Genomic DNA, 27425 nt, shown 5'->3' on the forward strand with positions numbered 1-27425 from the left:
CATCCACCCTGGCCAGGTACCATAGTAACTATTTGCATAAGTTCACAGGAGGTCCCAGTAAGCAACACGGAACTAATAAGCCTCCACCAACAGGAAAAGTTCAGGAAAGGTCAAAAAGAGACACCACATGTCCGATCACCTCCCAGAATCCTTCTCTCTGGCATCCATCTTGGCTGAACAAGGCGTGCACCACCAGGAAGGACTCTGAGTCAGAATGATTGGCTAAAGACAACCCAGAAACTAATCCCATCACCATAAAACCCGACACTGCGAGCCACGTGGCAGAGCTGTTCTCCTGGGTTCCCTTACCCCGCTGCTCTCCACCCGGGTGCCCTTTCCCAATAAAATATCTTGCTTTGTCAGCATATGTGTCTCCTTGGACAGTTCATTTCTGAGTGTTAGACAAGAGCCCAGTTTCAGGCCCTGGAAGGGGTCCCCCTTCCTGCAACAATCCCACTCTTCCACCTCGAAGCTCACCTGCCTTCCCTCTAGATGCTGCTGCTGCTAAGTCGCTTCAGTCGTGTCCGACTCTGTGCAACCCCATAGACGGCAGCCCACCAGGCTCCCCCGTCCCTGGGATTCTCCAGGCAAGAATACTGGAGTGGGTTGCCATTGCCTTCTCCAATGTGTGAAAGTGAAGTCGCTCAGTCATGTCCAACTCCTAGCGACCCCATGTACTGCAGCCCACCAGGCTCCTCCATCCATGGGATTTTCCAGGCAAGAGGACTGGAGTAGGGTGCCATTGCCTTCTCCGCCTTCCCTCTAGGTTGTCAGGTAACTGGTGATTTGTACCTTGGTTCTATTCTGGTTCTGCCACTCCTCAATGAGCAACCTTGAGCAAGATACTCAGCCTCTCCGTGGCTCAGTTTTCTCAGTTGGAAAATGGCTAGGATAATAGAGCCCACTCCCCTGGGCTGATGTGAAGTTAAAACGATGCTTCAGCATCGCGGGCATCGTCATTATTTTCCTATCTTCCCTTTTGCTACAGTCCAACGGCAACAATGAGGATCCACTGCGCCCTCCTGTGGCATCACTGGAGTACTGCATCCCTTCAGGCCCAACTCATTACATCACTCCGGATTCTAAAGGTTGCAAGTTACCAAAAAAAAAAAAATAAAATCTTTTAAATCAGTCCAAGCTGGTTTAAATCAAAAGATGATGTACTGGCCATAACAACCTCTGCACTTGCTGTGCCCTCTTCCAAGAATGCCCTCACTCCCCGCCCCCACTTCCTCCTCTTTAACATTCAAACCACAATGTCTATGCCACCTCCACAGGGAGCCGTTCGCCAGCTCCCGGTTTAGTCAGTACTAAGCACCAACTCTGGGCCAGATCCTGCTCCAGGCACGAGGGATACTGCTGTGGACCACACAGATGAAGATTCTGTCCTCAGAGCTGACATTCTGATGGGAAAGATTGAGAATCAACAAATACAAGTATTCCATAGAGTATGTCAGGCGGTGACTCACTCTGAGAGTAAAAGGTCAGGAAATGGGAGAGAAGGAGTGGGGGGGCAGGGGGGAGGCTGTAACCTTGAAGTGAGAGGGGGCACAGTGCGGGTCTCACTGAGGGGGCTACACTTGAGATTAGACTTGAAGAATAAGATGCAGTGGGCATTCCAAGCAAGTGGTGGTTGTCCAGTCACCAAGTCCCGCCTGACTCTTTGCAGCTCCATGAACTGCAGCACGCCAAGGCTTCTCTGTCCTTCACTATCTTCCAGAGTTTGTCCCAAGCATAGAGAATAAAGAGAACAATAAGTGCAAAGGCCCTGAGGCAGGTCAGTTACCTTTGGGGGATGGAGATTGTCATTGCTCCTGGCTGTGTCCCCAGTACCTAGAACAGCACCTAGCACAAAATAGCGCTTAATAAAGATTCCCTGAATGGAAGCCCAGCTATGGGTTTCAGGAACAGCTAGTTTAGGGCTGAAATGAGGGCCCTGAGGCTATTACCCTCCTCTACCTGGTGGCCCCGGTCACTGTTTGTTTGTGTTTAGTTGAAGCACAGTTGATTTCGGCTTCCCTGGTGGCTCAGGGGTAAGGAATCTGCCTGCCAATGCAGGAGATGCGGGTTCAATTCCAGGGTCTGGAAGATCCCCTGGAGAAGGAAATGGCAACCCACTCCAGTATTCTAGCCTGGGAAATCCCATGGTTAGAGGAGACTGGTGGGCTACAGTCCATGCAGTTGCAAAAGAGTCAGACATGACTCAGTGACAACATAGTCGATTTACAGTGTTGTGTTAATTTCTGCTATTCAGCAAAGCAATTCAGTTATACATACATACATTCTTTTTCATATTCTTTTCCATTATGGTTTATCATGGGATATTGAATATAGTTTCCCTGTGCTGTACAGTAGGACCTTGTCATTTATCTATCCTATACATAACAGTTTTAATCTGCTAATCCCAAACCCCAACCGTTCCCTCCCCCATCCCCTTCTCCTTGGCAGCCACAAGTCTGTTGGCTTCAGTCTTCGAAGATGTCTCTCCCATTGTCTAAGATGGGGTTGTTGTTCAGTCGCCAAGTCATGTCCGATTCTTTGCAAGCCCATGGACTGCAATACGCCAGGCCTCCCTTTCCCTCACAGTCTCTCGGAGTTTGCCCAAGTTCATGTCCACTGAGTTCATGTTCCCTAAGATGGGGACTCAGTTTCAAATGCTACAAAAGTCTGTTTCCCAGGATTCCACGCAAAAGCCCTGACATAGCTTATTAAGGGTGGTTTGCGTGCCCATCCTCCCATCAGTCCAGGAACCCAGGAGATGGGATGTGGGTGTGGCTTACAGCCAAGTTACACGCTCTACCCAGACCACACCTAGTGGGGAGAAAGAGCACCCAGAGGACATGTGGGCCTGTGGCATGGATGCAAAGAGCCAGTTTCCCAGATAATTATGAGGTTTTACAGCTAGTAAGTGGCCGAGCCTGGGAGCTCTCCCGGCTGAAAGCAGCTCAGAAATTCTCTGTGCTGTCTGGTGGCCACCCATCAGCAGACTAAGGGCCTGTGGCTGGACCAGACTGGGCTGAAAGGAGGAGCTTCTAGCATCAGGGCAAACAGAGAAGACAAAGGCAGCCAACCCCCACCTCGGACAGAGAAAGAGGTAAACAGAAGGCACCTCGGGGCGGGCTCCCAACAGGCCCACGAGGGGAACAGAGGGTCAGGCTGGCAGAGGCAGAGAGGGCTCATTTAGACTTGCTCCTCCCTGCCGAGAGTGGGTAGCAAACAGGAGGATGGGCTGCCCCTCCCCTCTGGCGGGGTAGGGGGGGCGGGGGTGGGGGGTGGAACAGGGTGGGATGGAGGTGGAGGGTCAACTTGGTGGGAGCTCCAGGAGGACTGTGGTATTTACAGAGCACCTACTGTATGCAGGAGCCCTGATATGTCATTCTAAGTTCAAGGCAAAAACAAGTTTGCTACAGGGAGAACCCCTCCCCCAGCGGCCCAGTAAAGGCTACTACGGGCCCCCTCAGCCACCCAGGGATGAGGAAGCCGAGGAGGCCAAGGGCAAGGCCAGCCCAGCCTCTGCATAGCTCCCTAGGGGCCAGGCCTGGAAAATACCTGGAATGGTGAGGTCTAGGGGTCACTGCCTCGTCCTGTCCGGGAGCTTCAGCCTCCTGGACAGACGCCCAGAGGCCTGAGGGGGAGCCGGCCACGTAGGGTTTGAATCCCAACCTTGCTCTGACCTTCCAGGTCACCCTTGTTCATGCATTACCTCATCTATGGCACACTGACCCTGGGGTGTCCAAAACCCACAGGACCCCTCCTCTCAGAGAGCGTTCACTCTCCCCACACTGTCTGGCCTCAGTTTCCTCTTCTGTGAAATGGGCCCAGTCAGGCCACGCCCAGGCTTAGGGCTGGTCAAACTCCCAGAGGGTAGATCTGGGAGGGAGCAGGTTGAGATGGATCCAGCCTCCCTGGGCACTGTGCCTGGCACACGGGAGGCGCCCAATAAATGCTTGCTTGAGCGAGGAGGAGCCTTCAATAAATAACAGCTGTTGTGGACGCTGTGGATGCTAGCGAGGGAGTGGGCCCTCCCCTCCCCCTCCCTGTTCCCCCTTCCCTGCCTCTGATCCCCCTACCCGATTTTGCCGCCTCCCCCTCGCCCCGCCTCTTTCCCTTCCATCTCCCCCTCCCCCAACCAGCCCCCTGCTCCCCTTTCCCCGTTTCCCTTACCCCTGCCCAATTCTCCCTCCCTCCCGATACCCTGACCCTCCCCTCCCCCACTCCTCCGCCCCCTCCGCTGCCCCAGCCCCCGCCCACTGTCCCCGCCCCCACTGTGTCACCCCCCCTTCCCCCACCCCTCCCCCGCCCCCACGGCGGGGCGCCGGTCCGGGCGGGGCCGCCCGAGCTCCCGGGGCCCTGGCTCGGGTCCAGTCCGCGGCCCAGGCCGGGCGGCGGCGGGCGGGGTCCTGGCGGCGCGCGGTTTGGGGGTTTTTTATAACCCTGGCAGGCGGCTCAGGAAGTGCCGTCCCCGCGCCCCCTCCCCCGGCCACGCCGCCGCGCTCGCTCCCTCCCTTCCTGCGCGCGGGCCGGCGAGACCGCGGCGGGACAGCAGGCGGAGGCCCGGGCGGGCGGCCGGCCGCGGGTAACGGAGCGGGCGGGGCGCGGCGGGCCGGGGGGCTGCGGGCGACCCTGTGCGTCCGCGTCGCAGCCCGGGGGTGTCCTTGGGCCGCGGGACGGGGGACGTCGGGCCGCGGGGGCCGCAGCGGTGTGTGATGTCCCTGAGCGTGTGCGACACGCAGCGCGCCCCTGAGGTCCTGGGAGCTCCTGTCTGGGTTTGTTTGCTCCGTGTGTGTGTGTGTGTGAGTGTGTGTGTGTGTGGATGTGGATATCCACGTCTGTATAAATGCCGTGTGTCGGCGCCTGTGTGCCTACGTGAAAATCTGAATGTCTGGCTGTGTTTGAACTTGTGTGTGATGTGTGATGTGGGTGTTGTGTGTCTGCGGAAGTGTGAGTGTAAGCCCGTGTGTGCACGGAGTTCAATGTCTCCTGGGTAAATGTCCGGATGAGTGTGTATTTGCATACATCTGCCGGCGTGTCTCCCTGTATGTGTCAGGCTGTTAGGAGTGTGTAAACGCCTGTGGGTACATACATCTGGTGGGTCTCGAGGTTTGCAGGACTGTGTGAGTGTGCTCCTGGTCTGTTCTGAGTGTGTACGTGTCTGTGCACGTAGGCCCGGGTGTGTGTGTGTGTCTGTGGGGGATGTGTGTGAATGAGTGTGTATGCACATAGATCTGGGGAGTCTGTGGTTGTGTCTCTGGTGTTGGGATGTGTGAGTGTGTACTGAGTAGGGGGGGTGCCTTGTGGGTCTGGGGTGTCTGATTGTTGGTCCCCCTGCTGCACAGGTATGGTCACCCTCAAGTCTCTGTATGTGTGTGTGTGTGTGTGTGTGTGTGTGTGTGTGTCATTGCCTGTGTGTGTGTGTGTGTGTCTGGGTGTGTGTGTGTCTGGGTGTGGGAGGGCCGCCGCCCACTTCCCCTGAATTGGTGACTGGGGCCTCGGAGGTCTGTCTCCGGTGTCTCCAGCCAGGGGCTCAGGGCCTTTAATTAGCGGCTGGCTGCGTACCCACCGGGTGCCTGGGTGCCGGTCTCCTCCGGGCTGGGCCTTTGTCTGCTCTCCTCTCCAGGCAGGGACTCCTGCCTGGCCTTTGCCCCGGGGCAGCCTCCATCTCGGCCTTGGCCTCCACAGGGAGGCTCTGTGGCCCTGGCCCCCAGCTCAGCCCTGGAGTCTGGATGTAGAGCAGCGGGGGTCCCCCCAGGATCCCCAGGATGGGATGGAGTCTCCGTAGAGGCGGTTTCCGTCCGGCATTTCCTCCCCCAGCCTCCAGCGAGCTGGCACCCTCCCCCACGCCGGCCACCTCCCTCCTGCCTTCCAGAAGGAGGAGCTGGGGGGAAGGCCAGGCCTGGGTACACACACACACACACACACACACAAACACACTCCTGCAGCCGCGCGCAGGGTCACATGGGCAGACACCACACACAGAGTCACCCAGTCGCAGACGTGTGATCACCCCCAACATGCAGCCTGGGGGGACCCCCTGCTGACATCCTGTTGCCCCCACACCTAGAGGCTCAGGCCCAGGAATCCTCTACCTGTCCCCAGGCCTCCTTCTCTTCCCTGCCCCAGAGCCGCCAATCTGTTCATGGGCCGCCCCACCCCCACCCCCACCCCCTGCACAGGCTGTCCCCCTATTACAGATGCTGGCCTCCCCCTGGTAGACCCTTCGTACCTGTACCCTCCCAGGCTCCTCACACCCCACACCCCACCCCACCCCACCCATCACCTGTGCTGGGTCCTCCACCCTCTCCACTACACCCCCTTGAGCTAGAGGCACCAGAGGCGGGTGAGGTTGTTGGGGAGAGGGGCCCAGCTTCAGAGGAATGAGGTGAGGACTGTACCAGGCCTGGCAGTGCGAGGAGGAGGAGGAGGAGAGACAGGACTGGGGGGAGGCCAAGGGGCTCCAGCCTCATTTGCAGTGAGAATGCTGCCACCTGGACATGGGGAGGTGGTTAAGGCAGGAAGGGGCTCAAGGGACCCCCACAACAGGGAGGGCTTGAATCCCAGAGCTAGTCAGGGATGGAATAGGAGAGGAGATGGGGGTGGGGTGGGAGAGGGGGACAGAAGTGGGGGAGGAGGGAACTTTGTGGGAATGGGGGCTAGGAACCAAGGGAGGATGAAAGCCAAAGGGAGGTTGACCAGGGCTGGGGAGAAGGTGTCCTCAGTGACCCCTGAACTGCAGCCCCAGCTCCTCTCTCCTCACTGCCCCTTCCCACCCTGTCCAGGCTCCCAGAAGAGGCGCTGAGGCCCAGAGGGACCCGCACACAAGGGTTCGACACCGCGCCACCAACTGAAGCCCCCGTAAGGTAAACAAGAGGGGGACAAAGAAACCCCTGGGGTAAACATCAGCCTGTCTGAAAAGAGCAACACAAAGAGAGAGTGAGCTCCCTATCACTGGGCTGGGCCGGGGGGCTCCAATCAGAAGAGGGGAGAGGTCAGCTTCTAAGTCAGCATCTATCTGGCTTCATCCCTCAGGAGCTGAACTGCCCTGTTTGGGGATCAACTCTCAGACTTGGCCAGGCTGCAAAGAAAACAAGACAGTGTGTGATTAAGGGGGAAATTGCACAGAGGAGGAGGAGGAGGGCGGAGACAGGAGGGGGTGGAGGGCTTGGCACAGGGCGGTGGCCCGGAGCGGTGTCTGTGGCAGGCTGGCCCAGGGTAGATGCTGGAGAAACAGACCTGCCCCGCAGGCCTGAAGCTTCGAGGAAGAATCGGAAATGAGAGGAAGCGGGACTAAGGGCCAGGCTGAAAGGGCAGGGTGGAGGAGAGATCACAGAAACAGAGATCAGGATGCAGGGTGGGGTGAGTGGTGCTACCCATGGCAGAGACTCCCAAGGCAGGACCCCTCATCCAAGGTGGGAGGGGCACCAAGCACTGGCCTTGGGTCTCCTCTGGGTTGAAAATGCACGCTGACCAACCTTCATGTGTCCCAGGCCAATCTCCCTCTCCCCTTGTGGTCCTCCTGCGCTGGCCCTTGGGGTCGTGGGTCTGCACCAAGCTCCTCCCTGCCCCCGGGACCTTGCCCCCTGCTGCTCCTCCACCTGGCACACCCTCTCCTGTCTCTTCATCCTCCCACCTCCACTTCCAAGCCTCTCAGTTATTTCTCATAAAGAGCATGCCCTGATCTGAATCATGTGTCTCTTCATTTACTGGTCTGTCATCTTGCTCCTGGGAGATTGAGTCCCATGGGTTGAGGGGGGCAGTGGGGCAGAGACTGTATTCATATTATCCATGGACTGTACCCTGCCAGGCTCCTCTGTCCATGAGATTCCCCAGGCAAGAATACTGGAGTGGGTTGCCATGCCCTTCTCCAGGGGATCTTCCCGACCCAGGATTGAACCTGTGTCTCTTGCATTGCAGGCAGATTCTTTACCGCCTGAGCCACCAGGGAAGCCTATATTATGTAGTCACCACCTGATGAATGAATCCTAAGGGTTATTGTGGAGATGAATGTGCTTGGCCAGTAGCCAGCACATAGTAGGTGCTCGTGGAGTCCAGATCCTCAGCTGTCCTAAGAGGATAAGGGGGATGCTGGGGGTGTGGGGGGAAGGGGAGGGAGTTTACTGAGCTAGAGATGCGTTCAGAGTCTTCAAACCTGGAGTGGGAAGAGGGTTGGCTGCAGGTGCCCTTGTCCACCTGGCAAGGGACCTTGGCACTGCTCCAGCCGGCAGTAGGGCCAGGCCCCCCCGACCCAGCTCCCCACCCTTTCGCCTCCCAGGAGCCCAGTGATGCTGCCCAGGCTGTGAACAGGGAAGGCAGCGCTGCATGGGCTGCCAGCAGCCGGGGCTGGGGAGAGACATGTGGACACGTGGCCTCTATGGCTCCCGCCTGCCAGATCCTCCACTGGGCCCTCGCCCTGGGGCTGGGCCTCGCATTCGAGGTCACACACGCCTTCCGGTCTCAAGGTAGGCCCAACCCAGGGTGGGGGGTGGCAGTGGGAACTGAACGGGGATCGTGGGGGCTGGGGAGGCCCTGGGATCGGTGAGGCCAGAGTCTTGTGGCCAGTGACCCAGATTCAGGGGCCACTGAAGCCAGCCTCACTCACCCTGCAGCCAAGCAGGCAGGACACAGGGCTCCTTCCCGGGGCCCACCCCAGGCCTCTGACCCTCACCCATAGATGAGTTCCTGTCCAGTCTAGACAGCTATGAGATCGCCTTCCCCACCCGAGTGGACCACAACGGGGCGCTGCTGGCCTTCTCGCCCCCGGCCCCCCGGAGGCAGCGTCGGGGCACGGGACCTCAAGCAGAGTCCCGTCTCTTCTACAAGGTGGCCGCACCCAGCACCCACTTCCTGCTAAACCTGACCCACAGCCCTCGCCTCCTGGCGGGGCACGTATCCGTGGAGTACTGGACTCGAGAAGGCCTGGCCTGGCAGAGGGCCGCCCGGCCCCACTGCCTCTACGCGGGCCACCTGCAGGGCCAGGCCAGCAGCTCCCACGTGGCCATCAGCACCTGCGGGGGCCTGGTGAGTGGAGGGTTCTGGGAGATAGGGAGGAACACCTACAAGCTTGGGAGTTAAGAAAAACACTTATATAGGTCACAGAAGGAATCACAGTGGCAGGGGTTTTTATTAATTCCAACTTTTTTTTTCCCCTCTCTTTCTTCCTTTCTGTCTTTATTCAGCTGCGCCAGGTCTTATTGCAGCACACGGGATCTTTAGTCTTCATCGTGCATGCCGGATCTCTAGTGGCACCATGCAAACTCTTAGTTGTTCCATGTGGGATCTAGTTTCCTGACCAGGGATTGACCCCGGGTCCCCTGCCTTGGAAGTGCAGAGTCTTAGCTACTGGACCACCAGGGAAGTCCCCTTCCGTGGGAGTTGTTGAAACATTTTGAGCTAACCAAGAGGATTAGCTATTTTAAGATGCAGCTAAAGCAGTACTTAGAAGAAAATGTGTAGCCTTAGGTCAGGCTGAAAATTAATGAGCTGAACACCCATCTGAAGAAACTGAAAAGGCAGTAGGAACGTAAACCAAGTAAAATGGAATGAAATCATAACGACAGAGATAGGATCCCAGGGGTCCTGGGAACCGGAACCTGACCAAACCTTCTGTTCCACTTTCCCAACCCCCAGCACGGCCTGATTGTGGCAGATGAAGAAGAATACTTAATCGAGCCCCTGCAAGGGGGGCCCAAGGGGCACCGGGGACCGGAGGAGAGTGGCCCCCACGTGGTATATAAGCGTTCCTCTCTGCGTCACCCTCACCTGGACACAGCCTGTGGAGTGAGAGGTACAGCTGTCTGTCTGGGGCTGGGCAGAGGCACAATACCTGTGCCTCAAGACAGAGGTGCATGCCGGCGTCCCTCCACCTGGAAGGTCAGCTGCGTGCAGGGAGCAGTGCAGACGGTCAGCAGGGCAGTAGGCAGTGGACAAGCCCATCTGTCACTTCCAGAGTCCGATGGCCCAACAGTGAGTGAGAAAGGCAGCCGGATAGCCAGCCAGGTGCAGTAAAACCATCCATCTGCGGGATTATCGTCTGATCAGACAGTTAAGCAGCGGGATAGTGGTAGCAGATACTGGAGCAGTTGCACAATGGAAAATGTCAGGAGAACTTAACCACCATTTGGAAGATCAGATTTACAACCAGATGTGCAGGGGGACAGTTATAACATCAGATATTTAGGGGATGGGAAATGAAGTAAAGTGTTAGTTGCTCAGTCGTGTCCAGCTCATTGCAACCCCATGGACTATAGCCTGCCAAGCTGCTCAGTCCGTGGAATTCTCCAGGCAAGAATACTGGAGTGGGTAGCCTTTCCCATCTCCAGGGGAATCTTCCCGACCCAGGGATCAAACCCAGGTCTTCCACATTGCGGGCAGATTCTTTACCATCTGTGTTACCAGGGAAGCCCAAAAAATTCTGGAGTATGTAGCCATTCCCTTCTCCAGGGAATCTTCCCAAACCAGAGATTGAACCCAAGTCTCCCACATTGCGGGCAGATTCTTTACTGTCTTGAGCCATTGGGGGAGCCAGATGGACAACAGTGATTCACCAGGATAGTCATAGAGCTAAAAACAATAATCTCTGTCTGTGAAAATACAGACCACTGGAATGTTGTTAGTTGCATAGCTGACAGTCTCAAAGTAGCATATCGTGGCAGACACACAACCACAGTGGGTTGTACTAACAGAAAAGTGGTGTCATAGTTGGAAGACCAGTGAGACAGCTGGTCAGAAAAGACTGTCAGGCAGGGGAATTATTCTACAGCCAGACAGTTGGGCTGCAGGCTGAGTAAAAAGTTGCCCAGTCAGAAGGCCAGAGAACCATACCAGCACACAGTTCTGGCAGTAGAGCAGACTGCTACACACCTCTGTTTGGGCAGTAGAATTGTCGGGAAGCTGCATGGTCATGTTGATTGTCATGGGATGCTGGGTGGCTGTTCGACCAATGAGTTTGGCAGTGGGGCAGCCCCACCACTGTAGAACCAAGAGCAAAAGAATGAGGTGTTGGACAGCCAGATGAACCATCAGACAGGGACTCAGACAGCTAGAGAAAACAGCAGAATGACCACAAATTGCCCATCCAGATGAGAAACCGTGGAAGGGGCGGCCGTGGTGGCTGCGCACCCTGAAACCGCCACCTGCCCGGCCCCTCGGGAACGAAACAGAGCGTGGCCAACCAGGCCTGAAGCGCTCCGTCAGCCGAGAGCGCTACGTGGAGACCTTGGTGGTGGCTGACAAGATGATGGTGGCCTACCACGGGCGCCGGGATGTGGAACAGTACGTGCTGGCCATCATGAACATTGTAAGTGCCTCCCCCTCCCTGGACATGGACCCCCAAAAATGTGGAGCCCACCTCCAGAGTCCGGAAAAGGGCTGTCACCATCCCCCCCATCACTGATCAAATGCCAGTGAAACAGAATGGGAAGGGGACAGGGTGAGTCAGAAAGAAAGCCTGTTAGTGACAAGTAGCCTAGCACAGTGGTTAGGAGCATGAACTCAGGAGCTAGCCAACCTGGCCTTAAATCTCAGCTTTGCCAATCTTTGACTGTGTGCCCTTGGGCAAGCTACTTTGCCTCTCTGCCTTGGATTACCCACCTGTAAAATGGGTTTAATCATAGTACCAACTTCATAAGGCTACGTGGATGCAGTGAATTGCTAAAGTGCTCACAGATGCACCTAACTCATAGTACTTACCCTATAATTGTTTACTGTATAAAATTAAACAGGCAGCTTGCAGGTACTTGTTGAGGTTAGCAGTACACTTATGGGCGTGCGTCTCTCTGCATGCAGGGCTCACCCGAGCACCTTCCTGTAAATTCATACAAGGTGAGCTGGCTGACTCACACTCAGAGTTGGTGCCCATCTTGGATCTTGATCAAGACTCTGGACCTTTCTGAGCCTCAGTTCCCGCCTCTGTAAAATGGGATTCTAATAGTACCTGTCACAAAGCTGTGGTGGGAGGGAAGACAGCTAGACAACTTGGCATGTAGTCAGGGTTTGATGAGTGATGCTGTTGTTCCACTGAAGCAAAAAGGGAAGAGAGAAAGTTTAGCACAGACAGATGACCTATTATGTAGACATAATATCATGCCTAACCCCACTGGTTTCTGCCCAGGCTCTGCCTCCCTTCCTTGAGCTTCCAAGTTTCCTCAAACCTGCCAGGGTTTCTGGGGAGTTTCCACATGGGATGGTGATGGCTCAGGGCTTCAAGGTCATTGCACAGAGTGGCCTCCGTCATCCACCTCCCCTCTGACCACTGGCTCCAGAGCTTCCAGCCTCCACACATCCACTTTTCAGTGGTGATGCTCAAATCGGTGCCTTCAGACAGTATGGAATGAGGCCAGATGTGCACATCTTTCAGGCCGCCTCTGGGCAGAGGCAGCTGTTGGGTGGGCCTCGAGGACGGAGGACAAGTAGACAGGCTGAGCTGGGGGCTTGAGTCAGAAAGACAAACGCTAGCAGGAAGGCTTAGCCAGACTGGAGTTCCACTTTTGGCACCTACTAGCTGTGCGTCCTGACCTCTGAACATCGGGTGGCTTATCTGTAAAATGGGAATACTAATATCTACTGTGAAGATCTGGGCACAGGCATAGCCTGAGCCCCAGCACTCAGTAGGCTCTTGATTGATACAAGCTGTTGTCCTCATTTCTTTTTGTTTCCCATTCTGGGCCCCTCTTAAGACTCGGTCTCTCTTGTTTCTTGGAGGTCAGGTTGCCAAACTTTTCCAGGACTCGAGTCTGGGAAACATCGTTAATATCCTGGTAACACGCCTCATCCTGCTCACGGAGGACCAGGTGCGGGGGAGGGGGGAGATTCCCCCACCTTCCACCACCACAGAATTCAGCACTGCCTGCGTTGCCCCCTGGGTGGCTGGTACCCGCGTACCTCACTCTGTCCATCCTCAGCCCACCCTGGAGATTACCCACCACGCCGGGAAGTCCCTGGACAGCTTTTGTAAGTGGCAGAAGTCCATCGTGAACCGCAGCGGCCATGGCAATGCCATTCCGGAGAACGGCGTGGCCAACCATGACACGGCAGTGCTCATCACGCGGTGAGGGGCACGGAAGGCTCCAGGGGGTGCTTTCTGTTGGGGAGGGGGCTAGGGGGAGGAGCGAATGGTCCAGGGGATTGCCCAGGTCCAAGCAGAGGTCACTTCTGCTGGGAGATGGGAGAGACCAGGACTGTCCAGTCGCCCTGTCGGGGAGCCAGGGAAGGGGAGGGGCTGCTGCGAACCTGAGAATGTGGGGAGGCAGGTGGGCATCTATTTGGGCACTTGACGCATCCCTCACTCTGTCCTTTGTTCAGTCGGCCACTCGTGCACCCCAGCATCTCCAAGGCTGGCTGGGAGAAGAGCATGAGGTTTCGGTTCAGGGGCAGGACTCAACCGTGAGAGGGTTGAGGGAGGGCGGCCCTTAGGGAAGCAGCCCAGCCTCCTGACTCCCCTGTCTCCTCCCACAGCTATGACATCTGCATCTACAAGAACAAACCCTGCGGCACACTAGGTACCCGGGTCCCCTGGGTTTCAGGCACCTCTGAAGGCAGTGGGCTGGGTGACACTGGCCCTGGTGGGGGTGGGGACCTGGCAGAGTGGACAGAGCCGACAGACACAGCCCTGAGCCCCCAGCCCCGCCCCACCCCACGCCCATTCCCCAGGCCTGGCCCCTGTGGGCGGCATGTGCGAGCGAGAGAGAAGCTGTAGCATTAACGAAGATATCGGCCTGGCCACGGCGTTCACCATCGCCCACGAGATCGGACACACGTGAGGCCAGGGACACGGGAGCCGGCGGGCGGGAGGAGCAGGGAGTGTCGCCCGACACCTGGTGGAGCTGCTCGCTGGCCCTGTCCCCAGGTTTGGCATGAACCACGACGGCGTGGGCAACAGCTGTGGGGCCCGTGGCCAGGACCCAGCAAAGCTCATGGCGGCTCACATCACCATGAAGACCAACCCGTTCGTGTGGTCCTCCTGTAGCCGCGACTACATCACCAGCTTTCTGGAGTGAGGATCTGCCCGCCCGCCTGCCCGTCCCGCCCAGGGTCTCACACTCATGTTTCGGGGAGAGGGGCTGCCTCCGAGGAGGGTGATACGCTCAGGGCTGCTCTCCAGGGGCCCCTGTGCGCTTGGCCTGCAGCCCTCCAGTGTGACAGCCGCACTCTTCTCTCCACAGCTCAGGCCTGGGGCTGTGCCTGAACAACCGGCCCCCCAGACAGGACTTCGTGTACCCAACCGTGGCCCCTGGCCAGGCCTACGACGCGGATGAGCAGTGCCGCTTCCAGCATGGAGTCAAATCGCGTCAGTGTAAATACGGGGTAGAGAGAGCCTTCCTGCTTTCCTTCCTGGGAGGGGAGGGGGCCCACCACCACCAGGGTCAGGGGTGGGGTGGGGACAGGGGGTGGGGATGGGAGAGCTGGGAAGGGATGTGAGCCTCAGTGGCGGGTTCGGGGACAGAGATGGATGGGAGGGTTATACAAACGTCACACGCAATCTCAGTGCTCAAGGACAAGAATGGGATCCCCTTGCTTCTCCAGACCCCTGTTTTGGGGGCTGAGCTGGGGAGAACCTGGGGGGTACCCCTTCTGTTGCAGCAGGACCAAAGTCCCAAGATCCCTAACGGGGCCATTTTTAACCAAATATCCAGACTTGGTGGAAATAGTTTCCCAGGGGATGAACCATCTTCCCCACTTGGCAAAAAAATGGGACAAAGGCTTCCAGGGACGCCCTGTCTTCATTCCCTGCATCCCCCGCTGACTGGTTCACAAGATCTCTTGGCCCCAATCCTTAGCTGGACAAGCTCTGAGCCTCCTGATCACGCCCCACTCTTTCTTGAGGCTTAGGCTCAGCTCCCGAAGCCCCATCCACCCAAAGAGAAGCGAGCTGGGGGTGCCCTCCCAGCTCCTCCCAGGAAACTGGTGCCCCACTGGCTTCCCTCTTCAGCCACCAGGGACCCCCAGCTCATCTAGGGCCTGTCCCTCCCCTGCCCATCTTCCCCAATTTCCTGAACATGCTCCCCAACTCATTACAGCCTCACCCCAGATAGCCCAGCCGCAGCCCTTCACATCTTCAAGACTCAAAAAGATCAGTTTGAATGTCCAAGCTGAGGCTGTGTCAACTCAAAACAGGGAGCAGGGAGGTGTTAAAAGCCCTCACTTTATTCCAGTGCAAGACAGGGAAAGAAACCCTCAATCCATTAAATCTTTTAAAAGATTTATTTTATTTACTTATTTAGCTATTTTTGGCTGTGCCAGATCTTTGTTGCTATGTGCAAGCTTCCTCTAGTTGCAGAAAGCGGGGGCTACTCTTCGTTGCAGTGTGTGAGCTTTTCGTTCCAGTGGCTTCTCTTGTTGCAGAGCACAGGCTCTAGGCACATGGGCTTCAGTAGCTGTGGTTCCCAGGCTCTAGAGTGGTGGCTCAGTAGTTGTTGCGCACAGGCTTAGCTGCCACATGGGATCTTCCCAGGCCAGAGATCAAACCCCTGTCTCCTGCATTGGCAGGCAGATTCTCAACCACTGTACCACCAGGGAAGCCCCTTGATCCATTTATATTTAACCCAGTCTTGCCACCCCACTCCACCCAACTTGGCTCCCTCTAGTGAATTCCTAAAGAATTCAGAAGCCACTTGAGCCTCTACTGTGTCCCAGGTGTCCTAACTGTGACGGTGATAGCAGACACTTACTGAATGCCCACTACACGTCCAGCATGCCATACCTATCATCTCAGTTAAACTCCTGACAATCCTAACAGCCACACATTGCAGGGGGAGGGACTGAGGAATAGGAAGAATTCCTAAGTCACAGTTAGAGAACATGGTGGAGCCGGGATTTGAGTCGAGGTTTTTTTCTGAATCCAAATTTTATAATGAGATAGGGAGGTGGACGGAGAAGGCAATGGCACCCCAATCTAGTACTCTTGCCTGGAAAATCCCATGGACGGAGGAGCCTGGTGGGCTGCAGTCCGTGGGGTCGCTAGGAGTCAGACACGACCGAGCGACTTCACTTTCACTTTTCACTTTCATGGGTTGGAGAAGGAAATGGCAACCCACTCCAGTGTTCTTGCCTGGAGAATCCCAGGGATGGGGGAGCCTGGTGGGCTGCAGTCTGTGGGGTCGTACAGAGTCGGATACGACTGAAGCGACTTAGCAGCAGCAGCAGCAGCAGCAGCAGGGAGGTGGAGGAAATGCCAGATTATCAAGCACGGACCACTGCTGGTTGTATGTTGAATAGACTTTTCCTTTTATTTTTCCAAGGAACATCTTCTGGGCCCTCCTGGCAAAGGGATAAATAATTGACTATATGTAACTCAGTTAATACGTGTAAAGAGCTGGGCCTAAGGCATGGTCCGGAGGTAGTCGTGGCCTTTATCACTCTGTAACAAGGTGTTTGTGCAAGCCCTTTCATACTGACTCTGTCGTCACATGCCTCTCAGCCATATGTAGGCAAGGCCCATCTTACAGACAAGGCCCAGAGAGGGGGAATGTGTTGCAAATCAGTGGTGGAGTTAAAGTCTCCCAGAGTTAAATGAGACCCAGGGCTCATTTCTTACAGACCATGGCACGTCCTTGTAGAAAGGAGGATGAGCAGAGCTGGACTAGGCAGTTCTCTTTAAGAGGTGTCAGAAGTGGGATCTGTCATATTTTAACAAATGGCCAGGAGAATATAACCCAAGTGAAGCCAGAAAACCAGGCTGAGGGTTTTTTTTGTTTTTTTTGTTTTTTTTATTTATTTATTTTTGGCTGTGCTGGGTCTTCATTGCTGTGCGGGGTTTTCTGTAGTTGCAGTGAGCGGGAGCTACTCTTTGTTGCAGTGCCCGGGATTCTCATTGAAGGAGCTTCTCTTGTTGTAGAGCACAGGCTCTAGGGTGAATGGGCTTCAATGATTGCTGCACACGGGCTCAGAAGTTGCGGCTCCCGGGAACAATAGCTGTGGCGCACTGGCTTAGTTGTCCCGAGGCATGTTGGATCTTCCCAGACTAGGGATCGAACCCATGACTTCTGCATTGGCAGGCAGATTCTTTACCACTGAGCCACCAGAGAAGCCCCAGGCTGAGTCTTTAAGATGAGAGTATCCTCTGAGGGAGCAAGTTTGAGGACCACCTTGTAAGCTTCTCATATGTGTGCAGTTGTCTCAGAGGCTGACACAGGAAACGTCCCTTCCTACAGCCATTGATGGGTCCAATCCCAAATCGTCAAAGCTTAGGAGGATCAGGTTCCAAGAGAAGATTACATGTGATTGTAAAATGAGGCAAGAAGGATTTCCACATCTCAGAGGCAAGACTCTAGAAAATGAACAGGATGTAGGCTAGAAGGTCAGATTTGGCCACACCTGAACCCAGTAAGGCTTGTCCAGGGATATTAATTAACCTGGACCTAAAGGGTCAGAATGGCTCCCTGGGACTGATCCAGCTTCCTGCCATGGACAGGACCTGCTGCCAGAGTCTTTGTGTTGTGTGTTTAGTCACTCAGTCGTGTCCAACTCTTTGTGACCCTTTGGACTGTAGCCCACCAGGCTCCTCTGTCCATGGGATTTTTCAGGCAAGTATACCAGAGTGGGTTGCCAGGGTCTGGGCCAGCCCAAGTAAGACTCAGGAAGAAGATGGGCTGATTTTTCACTGGGAGAACTAGAGCAGCTTTCCACACAGACCTAGCCTGGCCTTATCCCCTCTCAACCTTCCATAGATTAAAACTTTGAGGAGCTTCCCCAGTTTAGGTTGGGGAAACAATAAGAACCACCTGCTGGGGGAATAAAAAGTTAGAGGTGGGGCCCTTGACCTGAGCCATCATCAAGCCTGGATTTTTCAGAACCACAGCTCTTGAGATGGGCTGCTTTGCCCACTTTAAAAAGAAATCCTCGGAGAAGGCAATGGCACCCCACTCCAGTACTCTTGCCTGTAAAATTCCATGGATAGAGGAGCCTGGTGGGTTGCAATCCATGGGGTCGCTAAGAGTCAGACACGACTTCACCTTCACTTTTCACTTTCATGCATTGGAGAAGGAAATGGCAACCCACTCCAGTGTTCTTGCTTGGAGACTCCCAGGGATGGGGGAGCCTGTTGGGCGGCCGTCTCTGGGGTCGCACAGAGTTGGACATGACTGAAGCGACTTAGCAGCAGCAGTGACTATATAACATCCAGCTGAAGACTAGCCAGGGGGGTACTCTTTCTGCCCGCTTCTGATGCCTATGTCAGAAGCTTTCTCTGTCTCCTTTATAGTTTAATAAAACTTTATTACACAAAAAAAAAAAAAAAAAAGAAATCCAGCATCCTTCCTCCTTATTCCTCAGCCGGTCCCAAGTTTCCTTCTAGAAACTTGGGAAGTGCCAGGGGTTGAACTCCCGAAAAGATCCCCTGGGGAAGGAAATGGCAACCCACTCCAGTATTCTTGCCCAGAAATCCCATGGATAGAAGGGCCTGTGTGCTAAATCACTTCAGTTGTGTCCAACTATTTGTGAACCCGTGGACTGCAGCCTGCCAGGCTCCTCTGCTCATGGGATTCTCCAGGCAAGAATACTGGAGTGGATTGCCATGCCCTCCTCCAGGGGATCTTACCAACCCAGGGATTGAACCTGTGTCTCTCACATCTAACCTGCATTGGCAGGCAGGGTTTTTACCGCTAGTACCATCTGGGAAGCCCAATCCATGGGATTGGGCTACAATCCATGGGGTCGCAAAAGTGGGACAGGACTTAGCTTCTAAAGAAGGGGCTGAACTACAGAGGGATTAGATCGTAGACCCAGCTATCGATTAAAGTTCTGGGATAGAATCCAGATTGCCTCCTTAGTAGCTGTGTGACCTCTAGCAAGTGACCCTACCTCTCTGATCCTTGGTTTTCCCACAGTAAAATGGAGAGTATAGTGCCTAAGGGAGTTTGAGGGTCTCCTAGGTGTTTGATAGGACTTCCCTTGTAGCTCAGCTGGTAAATAATCTGCCTGCAATGATGGAGACCTGGGTTTGATCCCTGGGTTGAGAAGATCCTCTGGAGAAGGGAAAGGCTACCCACTCCAGTATTCTGGCCTGGAGAATTCCATGGACCATACGTATGTATAGTGCATGGGGTCGTGAACAGTCGGACCCGACTGAGCGACTTTCACTTTCACTGGGTGTTTGATAAGTGCTGCTTATAGTCCGAGAAGAGGTCCCTTCCTATACCCTGCCAGTGGTTGCAAAAAGAAACCCAGGAAAGGAAGGCTGGAGCCCCACTGAGCGGGTCGCCTGGGTTCTCCCAAGGAAGGTGGGAGGGAGGGTCCGAGCCTGAGCGGGCACCTTGGCCCGCAGGAGGTCTGCAGCGAGTTGTGGTGTCTGAGCAAGAGCAACCGGTGCATCACCAACAGCATCCCGGCCGCCGAGGGCACGTTGTGCCAAACACACACCATCGACAAGGGGGTGAGCCTCGACCGGCCTGGGCCACCACCGGGGCCCGCCATCGGCTTTGGCCACGCCCACTGCCTGCAGGTCCCGCCCCCTGCCCGAGGCCACACCCCTCCCAGGCTACGCCTTGCATGCTTGGCCCAATACTAGCTCCACCCACTGCTGGGGACTGTGCTTAGGCCACGCCCCCATATTACCCTGTACTATCCCGGTCTATGGACCCCACCTCCATCCCCCCCCCGCCCCCCCCGCCCCGAGGGCTTAGAGCTCCAGCTGTGGGCCTGGGGAGGGGGTGGGAATGATCGCCAAGGCCTCGAGACTGCAGAGTCTGACTCACACCTGCCTCATCATCCCACCCGCAGTGGTGCTACAAGCGGGTCTGCGTCCCCTTCGGGTCGAGGCCGGAGGGCGTGGACGGCGCCTGGGGCCCGTGGACCCCGTGGGGTGACTGCAGCCGGACGTGCGGCGGCGGCGTGTCCTCCTCCAGCCGACACTGCGACAGCCCCAGGTCAGTTCTCAGGCCCTTCTGCAGGAGAGGCGGGCGGCCCCTCCCCCCGTCCCCCCTGCCCCATTTCTCCTGTCCGCCCCTGCTTCCAGGCCGACCATCGGGGGCAAGTACTGCCTGGGAGAGAGACGGAGGCACCGCTCCTGCAACACCGAGGCGAGTTCCCCCAGGACCTCAAGCCGGGTCCCTCTGACACGAGGAAAGAAAGGCATAAGTCAGTTTCCAATGAGCTCTGACCGGGTGGCCACCATCTCTTTGGAACCTGCAGCGGCCACCCGCTCCTTTCCGGGCCCTCCGCACACCTGTCCTGGGTCCCAGCTCCTTCCAGCTCACACATTTGCAGTAGATGCATCTCGCACCAGCCACAACTGGCCCCTTCCTTTACTGCCCAATTCTACTCCCCACCAAAGCCCCACCCCTGCCCCAAAGCTGACCCTGTGCTCCTTGCCAATCCAGTGGCCAGGTTTTCATTGCATTCCTTTCTGACCAGGGACCACCGTCTCCTGTCCAAAACTCCCAGCCACAAGTCCCACACACTCATGAAGAGTGTGCTTGACTCCTTTCTAGGCCCGCTCTCTCAAGAAAGGCCCCATGGTCTGAAACCAGAAACCCAGGTGTCATTCTTAGCTTGCCCACAAACTCAAGTGAGTCACCTACTCCCATTGCAGAGGCACCTGTCCCTCGGGCCTCTTTCCTGGCTTCCCTGCCTCCAGTCTCAGAGCATGAGTTCTCCAGCCCCTGGGCCTCTGCCCTAACTACAATCCCCCCATACTCCGTACCTGGCCTCCTGACTTCTCCTTCCTGGTGCCCCCCAGGACTGTCCCCCAGGCTCCCAGGACTTCAGGGAAATGCAGTGCTCTGAATTTGACAGCGTCCCCTTTCGTGGAAAATTCTACACATGGAAGACATACCGGGGAGGTGAGCAGGGAACTGAGAAGGTCGTGGGGTGGAGGGGGACAGCTGCAGGTGGAGGCAGGATCATGGGTTTTGTCTTGAGCAGCCCCTCTCCCAAGGAACCAGAGTGCCCATGAGTGCCTGGACTATACGGCGGGGACCCCCACTTCCTCTGCTCAACCTGCCCATCCTCGTTGGGTCTGGGGTCTGGCCTTTGGTCTAATGGGGCTGTGCCCCCCAGGGGGCGTGAAGGCCTGCTCTCTCACATGCCTAGCAGAAGGCTTCAACTTCTACACGGAGAGGGCAGCAGCTGTGGTGGACGGGACTCCCTGCCGCCCGGACACAGTGGACATTTGTGTCAGCGGCGAGTGCAAGGTGGAGGGGACTCCCAGAGAGAGGGCAGGGGAGGCGGGTGGCTGGAGGTGGGAGGCGGCTCCCTGACACCCCCTCCCCCACCACTGCCCTCCCCAGCACGTAGGTTGCGACCGTGTCCTGGGCTCCGACCTACGAGAGGACAAGTGCCGAGTGTGCGGGGGTGACGGGAGTGCCTGCGAGACCATCGAGGGGGTCTTCAGCCCAGCCTTGCTTGGGACTGGTGAGAGGCCCCAGCTTCCCTCCTACACTCCCCTATTTGGCAGCTGGGGGCACATCTCACCCCAAAAGATTCAGGAGTAGTGCCCCAGGTCACAGTCAGGAACTGGCTTGGGCTCTGGTGCCTAAACCTTCACATTGAAAGCATCCCAGGGGGTGGGTACCTAAATCTCTCCCATGCCCCATCCTGAGGGTCTCATGCCATCTTGAAGAGCCAGGAGTATGACTCTCCAAGGGGACTGAGGGGCTGTCTGTGCCAGACCACAAAGCTTACTAGGGGCAAGGGTAGCTGCAGGGTGTGGTGAAATCGAGGGCTTCCCAGCCTTGGGCTGAAGGAAAGAGACCCCAGGGAGTGTTTGGGGGGCGGTGAGAGTGGGAAAGTGTTAAGGGCCCAAACAGCCACTGAAGCCCAAGTGTGGCTTCCAGGGGACAGGCAGGTAAACCAGTATGCATGGGGGATGCAGATGGGCAAGGATCATCCAGGTCGTAAGTGATGGAGCCCACTGCAACCTGACTCTGACTGCTAAAACCATCAAGTCACCGTATGTGGCTCAGGAACCCCATGGTACCCCCTTCCCTCTGCCCAAAGCTCAGTCCTGCTGCTTGTCTTAGGGTGAGGGTGGGTTGGACCATTTTAGTGGTTTGAGAGGTAAGAAAGTTGGAGTTCAAATCCCAGCTGAACCACTTCCTAGCTATAAAACCTAGGCAAGCTGTTTCATTTCTTTGAGCCTCAGTTTTGTCATCTGTAAAGTGGGTATGATGACGTGTCTACTTCACAGAGCCAGAGACACAGTGGGCCTCTCTTTAAGTGCTTAGCACAGTAATGGTTACCTGCTGTCATCAGGGACCAGGAGTGGGGGCTGGGGTGGGCAGGCAGGTACAGGGACAGACCAAGCCTGTGACACCTGAACTCCCCTCTCCAGGGTATGAGGAAGTCGTCTGGATCCCCAAAGGCTCCGTCCACATTTTCATCCAGGACTTGAACCTCTCCCTCAGTCACCTGGGTGAGCCACAGGTGGGGGAATGAGGACTGGGGGTTAGCGGGGGTATCAGTGTGGTTGGAATTCTGACCTCTTTGCTGTCCCCCAGCCCTGAAGGGAGACCAGGAGTCTCTGCTGCTGGAGGGGCTGCCTGGGACCCCCCAGCCCCACCGCCTGCCCCTGGCCGGAACCACCTTTCAGCTCCGACAAGGGCCGGATCAGACCCAGAGCCTAGAAGCCCTGGGACCCATTAATGCATCTCTCATCGTCATGGTAACGGCAGGGCTGGGAGCACGGTGCAGGAGGACGTAAGCATCCTTTTGGGACCTCAAACTTGGCTTCTATTTGATTCTCCCCCGCCCCCCATCCCCCACCGCTGCGACCCCAGGTACTGACCCAAACTGAACTGCCTGCCCTCCGCTACCGCTTCAATGCACCCATTGCCCGTGATGCACTGCCTCCCTATTCCTGGCACTACGCACCCTGGACCAAGTGCTCAGCCCAGTGTGCAGGCGGTGAGACCCAGGAGTGGGACGGGATGGGGCAGGTTCTGGTCACCAGGCTGACCTTCTGCGTCAGGCAGGGCTGAGCGGGCCTGTCACCCGCCCCCAGGCAGCCAGGTGCAGGCTGTAGAGTGCCGGAATCAGCTGGACAGCTCCGCCGTGGCCCCCCACCACTGCAGCGCCCACAGCAAGCTGCCCAAGAGGCAGCGTGCCTGCAACACGGAGCCCTGCCCACCTGAGTGAGTGCCGGTGGGGTTGCAGGGCCGGGGCGACAGGCTCCTGGGATCAGAGGAGTCAAGGCTCCCTAAGGTGCAGACAGGGGTGTCCCAGAGTCAGACTCAGAGCAGTGGTGCTCCCTGATGTGCCTCCCTGCCCCCAGTGAGGGTCCAGAGTAAAGATGTTTTGAGTTTGGGGTGTGGGGTGGCGGGAACAGCAGGCATTCGGGTGCCAGTTTCCATAAGGATGCTGGTTGTTAGGCAGGAGGACCTGCCAGTGCCCCGAGGTCAGGGTGCTGCCCTGCCTACTGTCTCAGACCGCCCCTCCCCCCACAGCTGGGTGGTAGGGAACTGGTCGCGCTGCAGCCGCAGTTGTGATGCAGGCGTGCGCAGCCGCTCCGTCGTGTGCCAGCGCCGCGTCTCGGCGGCCGAGGAGAAGGCGCTGGACGACAGCGCTTGCCCGCAGCCACGCCCCCCAGTACTGGAAGCCTGCCACGGCCCTGCCTGCCCTCCGGAGTGGGCCGCCCTCGACTGGTCGGAGGTCAGCCGCCCCTTCCTGCCCGCAGCCCAGCCAGTACTCCCTAGGCAGAACAGGGAGGGGCCGTGGTGGCCCCACGTCGGGTGCCGCCCCCCCAGGCGCCTCCCCACTCCCGCTAGCCCTAGTGGGGCCCCCGTGATTGGTCCAAAGTTAGCTATACCGTCCTCCATTCCCACTGAATCAGCATCCTCTCCACTGCTTGTTCAAGCGGGGAGCAGGGTGCCCACTGAGCATGAAACGCCCCCTCCCAACTGCAGTGCACCCCCAGCTGCGGGCCGGGCCTCCGCCACCGCGTGGTCCTCTGTAAGAGCGCAGATCACCGCGCCACACTGCCCCCCGCGCATTGCCAGCCCGCGGCCAAGCCACCAGCCACCATGCGCTGCAACCTGCGCCGCTGCCCTCCGGCCCGCTGGGTGGCGGGGGAGTGGGGCGAGGTAGGCGCATGCACCCTGCCGAGCGGGGACCCAGGGCAGGGGTGGCAGGGTGGGCGGCGGTGCCGGGCTTCCGCTCATCGGCGACTCCCCACAGTGCTCCGCGCAGTGCGGCTTCGGGCAGCAGCAGCGCCCCGTGCGCTGTTCCAGCCATACTGGGCAGCCCTCGCGCGAGTGCGCCGAGGCCCTGCGGCCCCCCGCCACACAGCAGTGCGAGGCCAAGTGTGACAGTGCGCCCCCGGGGGACGGCTTGGAAGGTTTGTGGGGCCGGGGGACCGAGGGGCACTGGGAGGGCCCTGTCCAGAGGATGCCATAGCTAGGAGAGCTGAGGGTCCTGACCCTTGTCCCTAGGGTGCCTCCAAACACTGACATCCCTTGTTCTGTCACCTCCAGACCATCTTTCATCATCTCCTGCCTGCCAACATGTATTGGGTACCACTGTGTACCAGGCGTTGTAGGAACCTGATTTTTCTGGGGGCCCAAACTCAGGTCATTCCTTCAACCACCTCCTTGACTCTAACCCTCCCCGTTCATTTCCATCTATGACATTTGCTGTTGTCCTCTCGCTAAGTTGTGTCTGACTCTTTGCGACCCCATGGAAAAATTGCCCTCCACTCTTCCCCAGTGTGAGCTTCTCTTGTGGTTCAGACTAGCAGAGAATCTGCCTGCAATGCAGCAGACCCAGGTTCGATCCCTGGGTGGAGAAGATCCCCTGGAGAAGGCAATGGCAACCTACTCCAGTATTCTTGCCTAGAAAACTCCATGGACAGAGGAGCCTGACAGGCTACAGTCCATAAGAGTTAGACAAGACAGCGACTAACACTTTCACTTCCCCAGTAGCATATTGAATACCTTCTGATCTGGGGGGCTCATTTCCCGTGTCCTCTTTTTGCCTTTTCAAACGTTCATGGGGTTTTCACAGTAAGAATACTGGAGTGGGTTGCCATTTTATCCTCTAATGGACCACATTTTGTCAGAACTCTTCACCATGACCTGTCTGTCTTGGGTGGCTCTGCACAGCATAGCTCATAACTTCATTGTTATGCAAATCCCTTCACCATGACAAGGCTGTGATCCATGAAAGGGATCTGCTACATTATCTGCCTGATGTTTTTCTTTCAATCAGTTTCTCAGCCTCGGACACTATCAATGTTTGGGGCCAGAAGGTTCCTTGTCTTGGGGGCGGCCCTGTGCGTTGTCAACGGTTCAGCATCCCTGACCCTGCTAGATGCCAATGGTACCCCTCCTCCCAGTGATGAAAACCAAAAAATGCTTCCAAACATCTCCAAATATGCCCTGGGAGGCAAAACCGCCTCCCTTGGAAACCACTGCTCTAAATATACCCATCTCTTTCTACCTAAGTAAATGTATATTTCATAGAGAGCTATAGGTTACTTACTCCAGGCACTGGGCCCAAACTGCCTGGATTCATCTTCCATCTCTGTGTCTTGGTTTTCTTATCTGTCAAGAGGCGGAGGAGTGGTGGTATGTGTTAATATATTCACTGGAGGTAATACCACCTTAAGCTGCTGCTGCTGCTAAGTCGCCTCAGTTGTGTCCGACTCTCTGCGACCCCATAGATGGCAGCGCATCAGGCTCCTCCATCCCTGGGATTCACCAGGCAAGAACACTGGAGTGGGTTGCCATTTCCTTCCCCAATGCAGAAAAGTGAAAGTGAAGTCGCTCAGTCGTGTCCGACTCTTAGCGACCCCATGGACTGCAGCCTACAAGGCTCCTCGGTCCATGGGATTTTCCAGGCAAGAGTACCAGAGTGGGTCGCTAGTGCCTTCTCCATACCACCTTAAGGAGAGAGACTAAATCCACGTGAAGCCCTTTATTAGCCCAGGCTCTGTCATACGTCAGTGACTGCTAAGTGGGAACCCTGGTCCATTGTCAGGAACAGACTGTCAGTTACCCTTGAACACAGAATACACATATACCCTAAGAGGAAGGACCACACTGGAGTTCAAGGTCCCCAGTGTGACAAAAGGAAACGAGCAAGGGTTATATATGCCAAACGGGTAATTGGAAAAGGAACACTTTTCTCGTGATTTTAATACGGTGTCCAAGCCCCAGACCTGCAGTCTCTTTCAAAATTCCCCAGAGAGCCTAGTGACATGAGGGCTGAGAAGCCAAGGCACAGAGAAGCTAGGAAGCGGTGTGCAGCCATTGGTCGCACTACGGGGGGAGGGGGGAGGGGCTGAGACCAGATTCCCCTCCCCTTCCTCTTCTCCCGTCCCTTTCAGAGTGCAAGGATGTGAACAAGGTCGCCTACTGCCCCCTGGTGCTGAAATTTCAGTTCTGCAGCAGAGCCTACTTCCGCCAGATGTGCTGCAAAACCTGCCAGGGCCGCTAGAGGGCGCTCGGCCTTCGGAGCGAGCCCTGGATGTGCGCGGGCTGGGGGTGGGGGGAACCAGGCCTGCAGCTGACCAGCCTGAAGGAGCCCGAGGGGGCAGGAACTGGGAGTGAATGGTGAGATGGAGCTGGAAGTTATTTATTGGGAACTCCTGCAGGGCTCCTGACTGGGGGCGGGGGGAGGGGGGGAGGGAATGGAGAGGGGCTGGCCACGCCCACGGCCCCTCCTCTGCGCACATCCCAGTTCACCGAGAGACCACCCCCTCCAGGGTGAACTTGAGTTGGAACAGTTGCTCTCCCTAGAACTCTTGCCACCCACCTTTAGGGAGCCCCCCCCTACACAACACCCGCCTTTGATCGGAATATGTACTGTGAAGAGTGGGGGTGGGGAGGGGGTCAGCCGGTGCCCTGCCCCCCCCAGCACTGCCCTGCCCCTCCACTCTGAGCTGGGTGGGGGGAATCTATGTCCGCTATGGGGGAGGGGATTAGCACCACCTCCCTGACACCCTGCCCCCGACCAGACCAGCTAGAGGCGGGAGGCAGAGCTGGGAAGACCCACCCCATTCTCTGCCTTGCCTGCCCCAGGGGGACCCCGTCATCCAGGCTACCCCCATGATGGTGCTACAGGCCCTGCCCTGGGGCCCACACACCCCCTCACCAGGAAGCCCTACATCAATAAAGTTCTGTCTTGTGTAAATTTCTGTGCCCGACTGTGTGTGTGTTGGGGGGGCGGGCGCGCGCGAATGGGTCCCATTCAGTTATCCCCCCACCCTGGAAGCGGCCACACCCCCTCACAGGTCGGCCCCAACAGCCCAAAGGGGACTTGTACCAACACAGACTAGAGCCCAGTAACCTTAGGTCAAAAATACAGTTGCTTCTTGGACTTCTTGGTGGTCCAGTAGTTGAGCATCCGCCTGCCAGTGCAGGGGACACAGGTTAGATCCCTGGTCCGGGAAGATTACACATGCCCGTGGGCCAACTAACCCCGTGCACCACAATTCCTGAGCCCGGGCTAGAGTCTGCGTGCTGCAACTACAGAAGCGGACCAGCCCCATACTCTGCAAG

The 27425-nt window shown here is 56.8% G+C and overlaps 1 protein-coding gene across 3 annotated transcripts; it reads left to right on the plus strand.

Annotated features, from left to right (window-relative positions):
• The first annotated feature begins 2876 nt into the window (after positions 1-2876).
• On the plus strand, positions 2877-27057 carry ADAMTS10 (ADAM metallopeptidase with thrombospondin type 1 motif 10). Of its 3 annotated transcripts, none has more exons than XM_025293356.3 (26): positions 2877-3094; positions 6777-6857; positions 8270-8456; positions 8669-9015; positions 9625-9781; positions 11076-11293; positions 12702-12785; positions 12897-13042; positions 13450-13493; positions 13645-13750; positions 13841-13987; positions 14157-14298; positions 19256-19432; positions 19711-19856; positions 19946-20009; positions 20669-20771; positions 20989-21122; positions 21219-21342; positions 22262-22342; positions 22428-22591; positions 22707-22833; positions 22931-23060; positions 23373-23577; positions 23832-24008; positions 24103-24262; positions 26252-27057. In XM_025293356.3, exons 3-26 carry the CDS (start codon positions 8369-8371, stop codon positions 26359-26361), a joined length of 3381 nt encoding a protein of 1126 aa, XP_025149141.1. In that variant the 5' UTR covers positions 2877-3094; positions 6777-6857; positions 8270-8368; the 3' UTR covers positions 26362-27057. The 3 variants fall into 3 exon arrangements, with proteins under 3 accessions (XP_025149141.1, XP_025149140.1, XP_025149144.1); XM_025293355.3 differs by lacking the exon at positions 2877-3094 and adding an exon at positions 4347-4576; XM_025293359.3 differs by lacking the exon at positions 2877-3094 and adding an exon at positions 4349-4576 and having other exon boundaries at positions 19256-19363.
• Positions 27058-27425: the final 368 nt, after the last annotated feature.

The sequence above is a fragment of the Bubalus bubalis genome, chromosome 9 (genome assembly GCF_019923935.1).
Source record: "Bubalus bubalis isolate 160015118507 breed Murrah chromosome 9, NDDB_SH_1, whole genome shotgun sequence".
Taxonomy (NCBI): Eukaryota; Metazoa; Chordata; class Mammalia; order Artiodactyla; family Bovidae; genus Bubalus; species Bubalus bubalis.

Coding starts and splice junctions, on each gene's coding strand:
- ADAMTS10 (XM_025293356.3), top strand. CDS start 8,369: ATGGCTCCCGCCTGCCAGATCCTCCACTGGGCCCTCGCCCTGGGGCTG. Junction 13,988..14,156: donor TACATCACCAGCTTTCTGGA/GTGAGGATCTGC, acceptor TTCTCTCCACAG/CTCAGGCCTGGGGCTGTGCC. Junction 24,263..26,251: donor CCCGGGGGACGGCTTGGAAG/GTTTGTGGGGCC, acceptor CGTCCCTTTCAG/AGTGCAAGGATGTGAACAAG.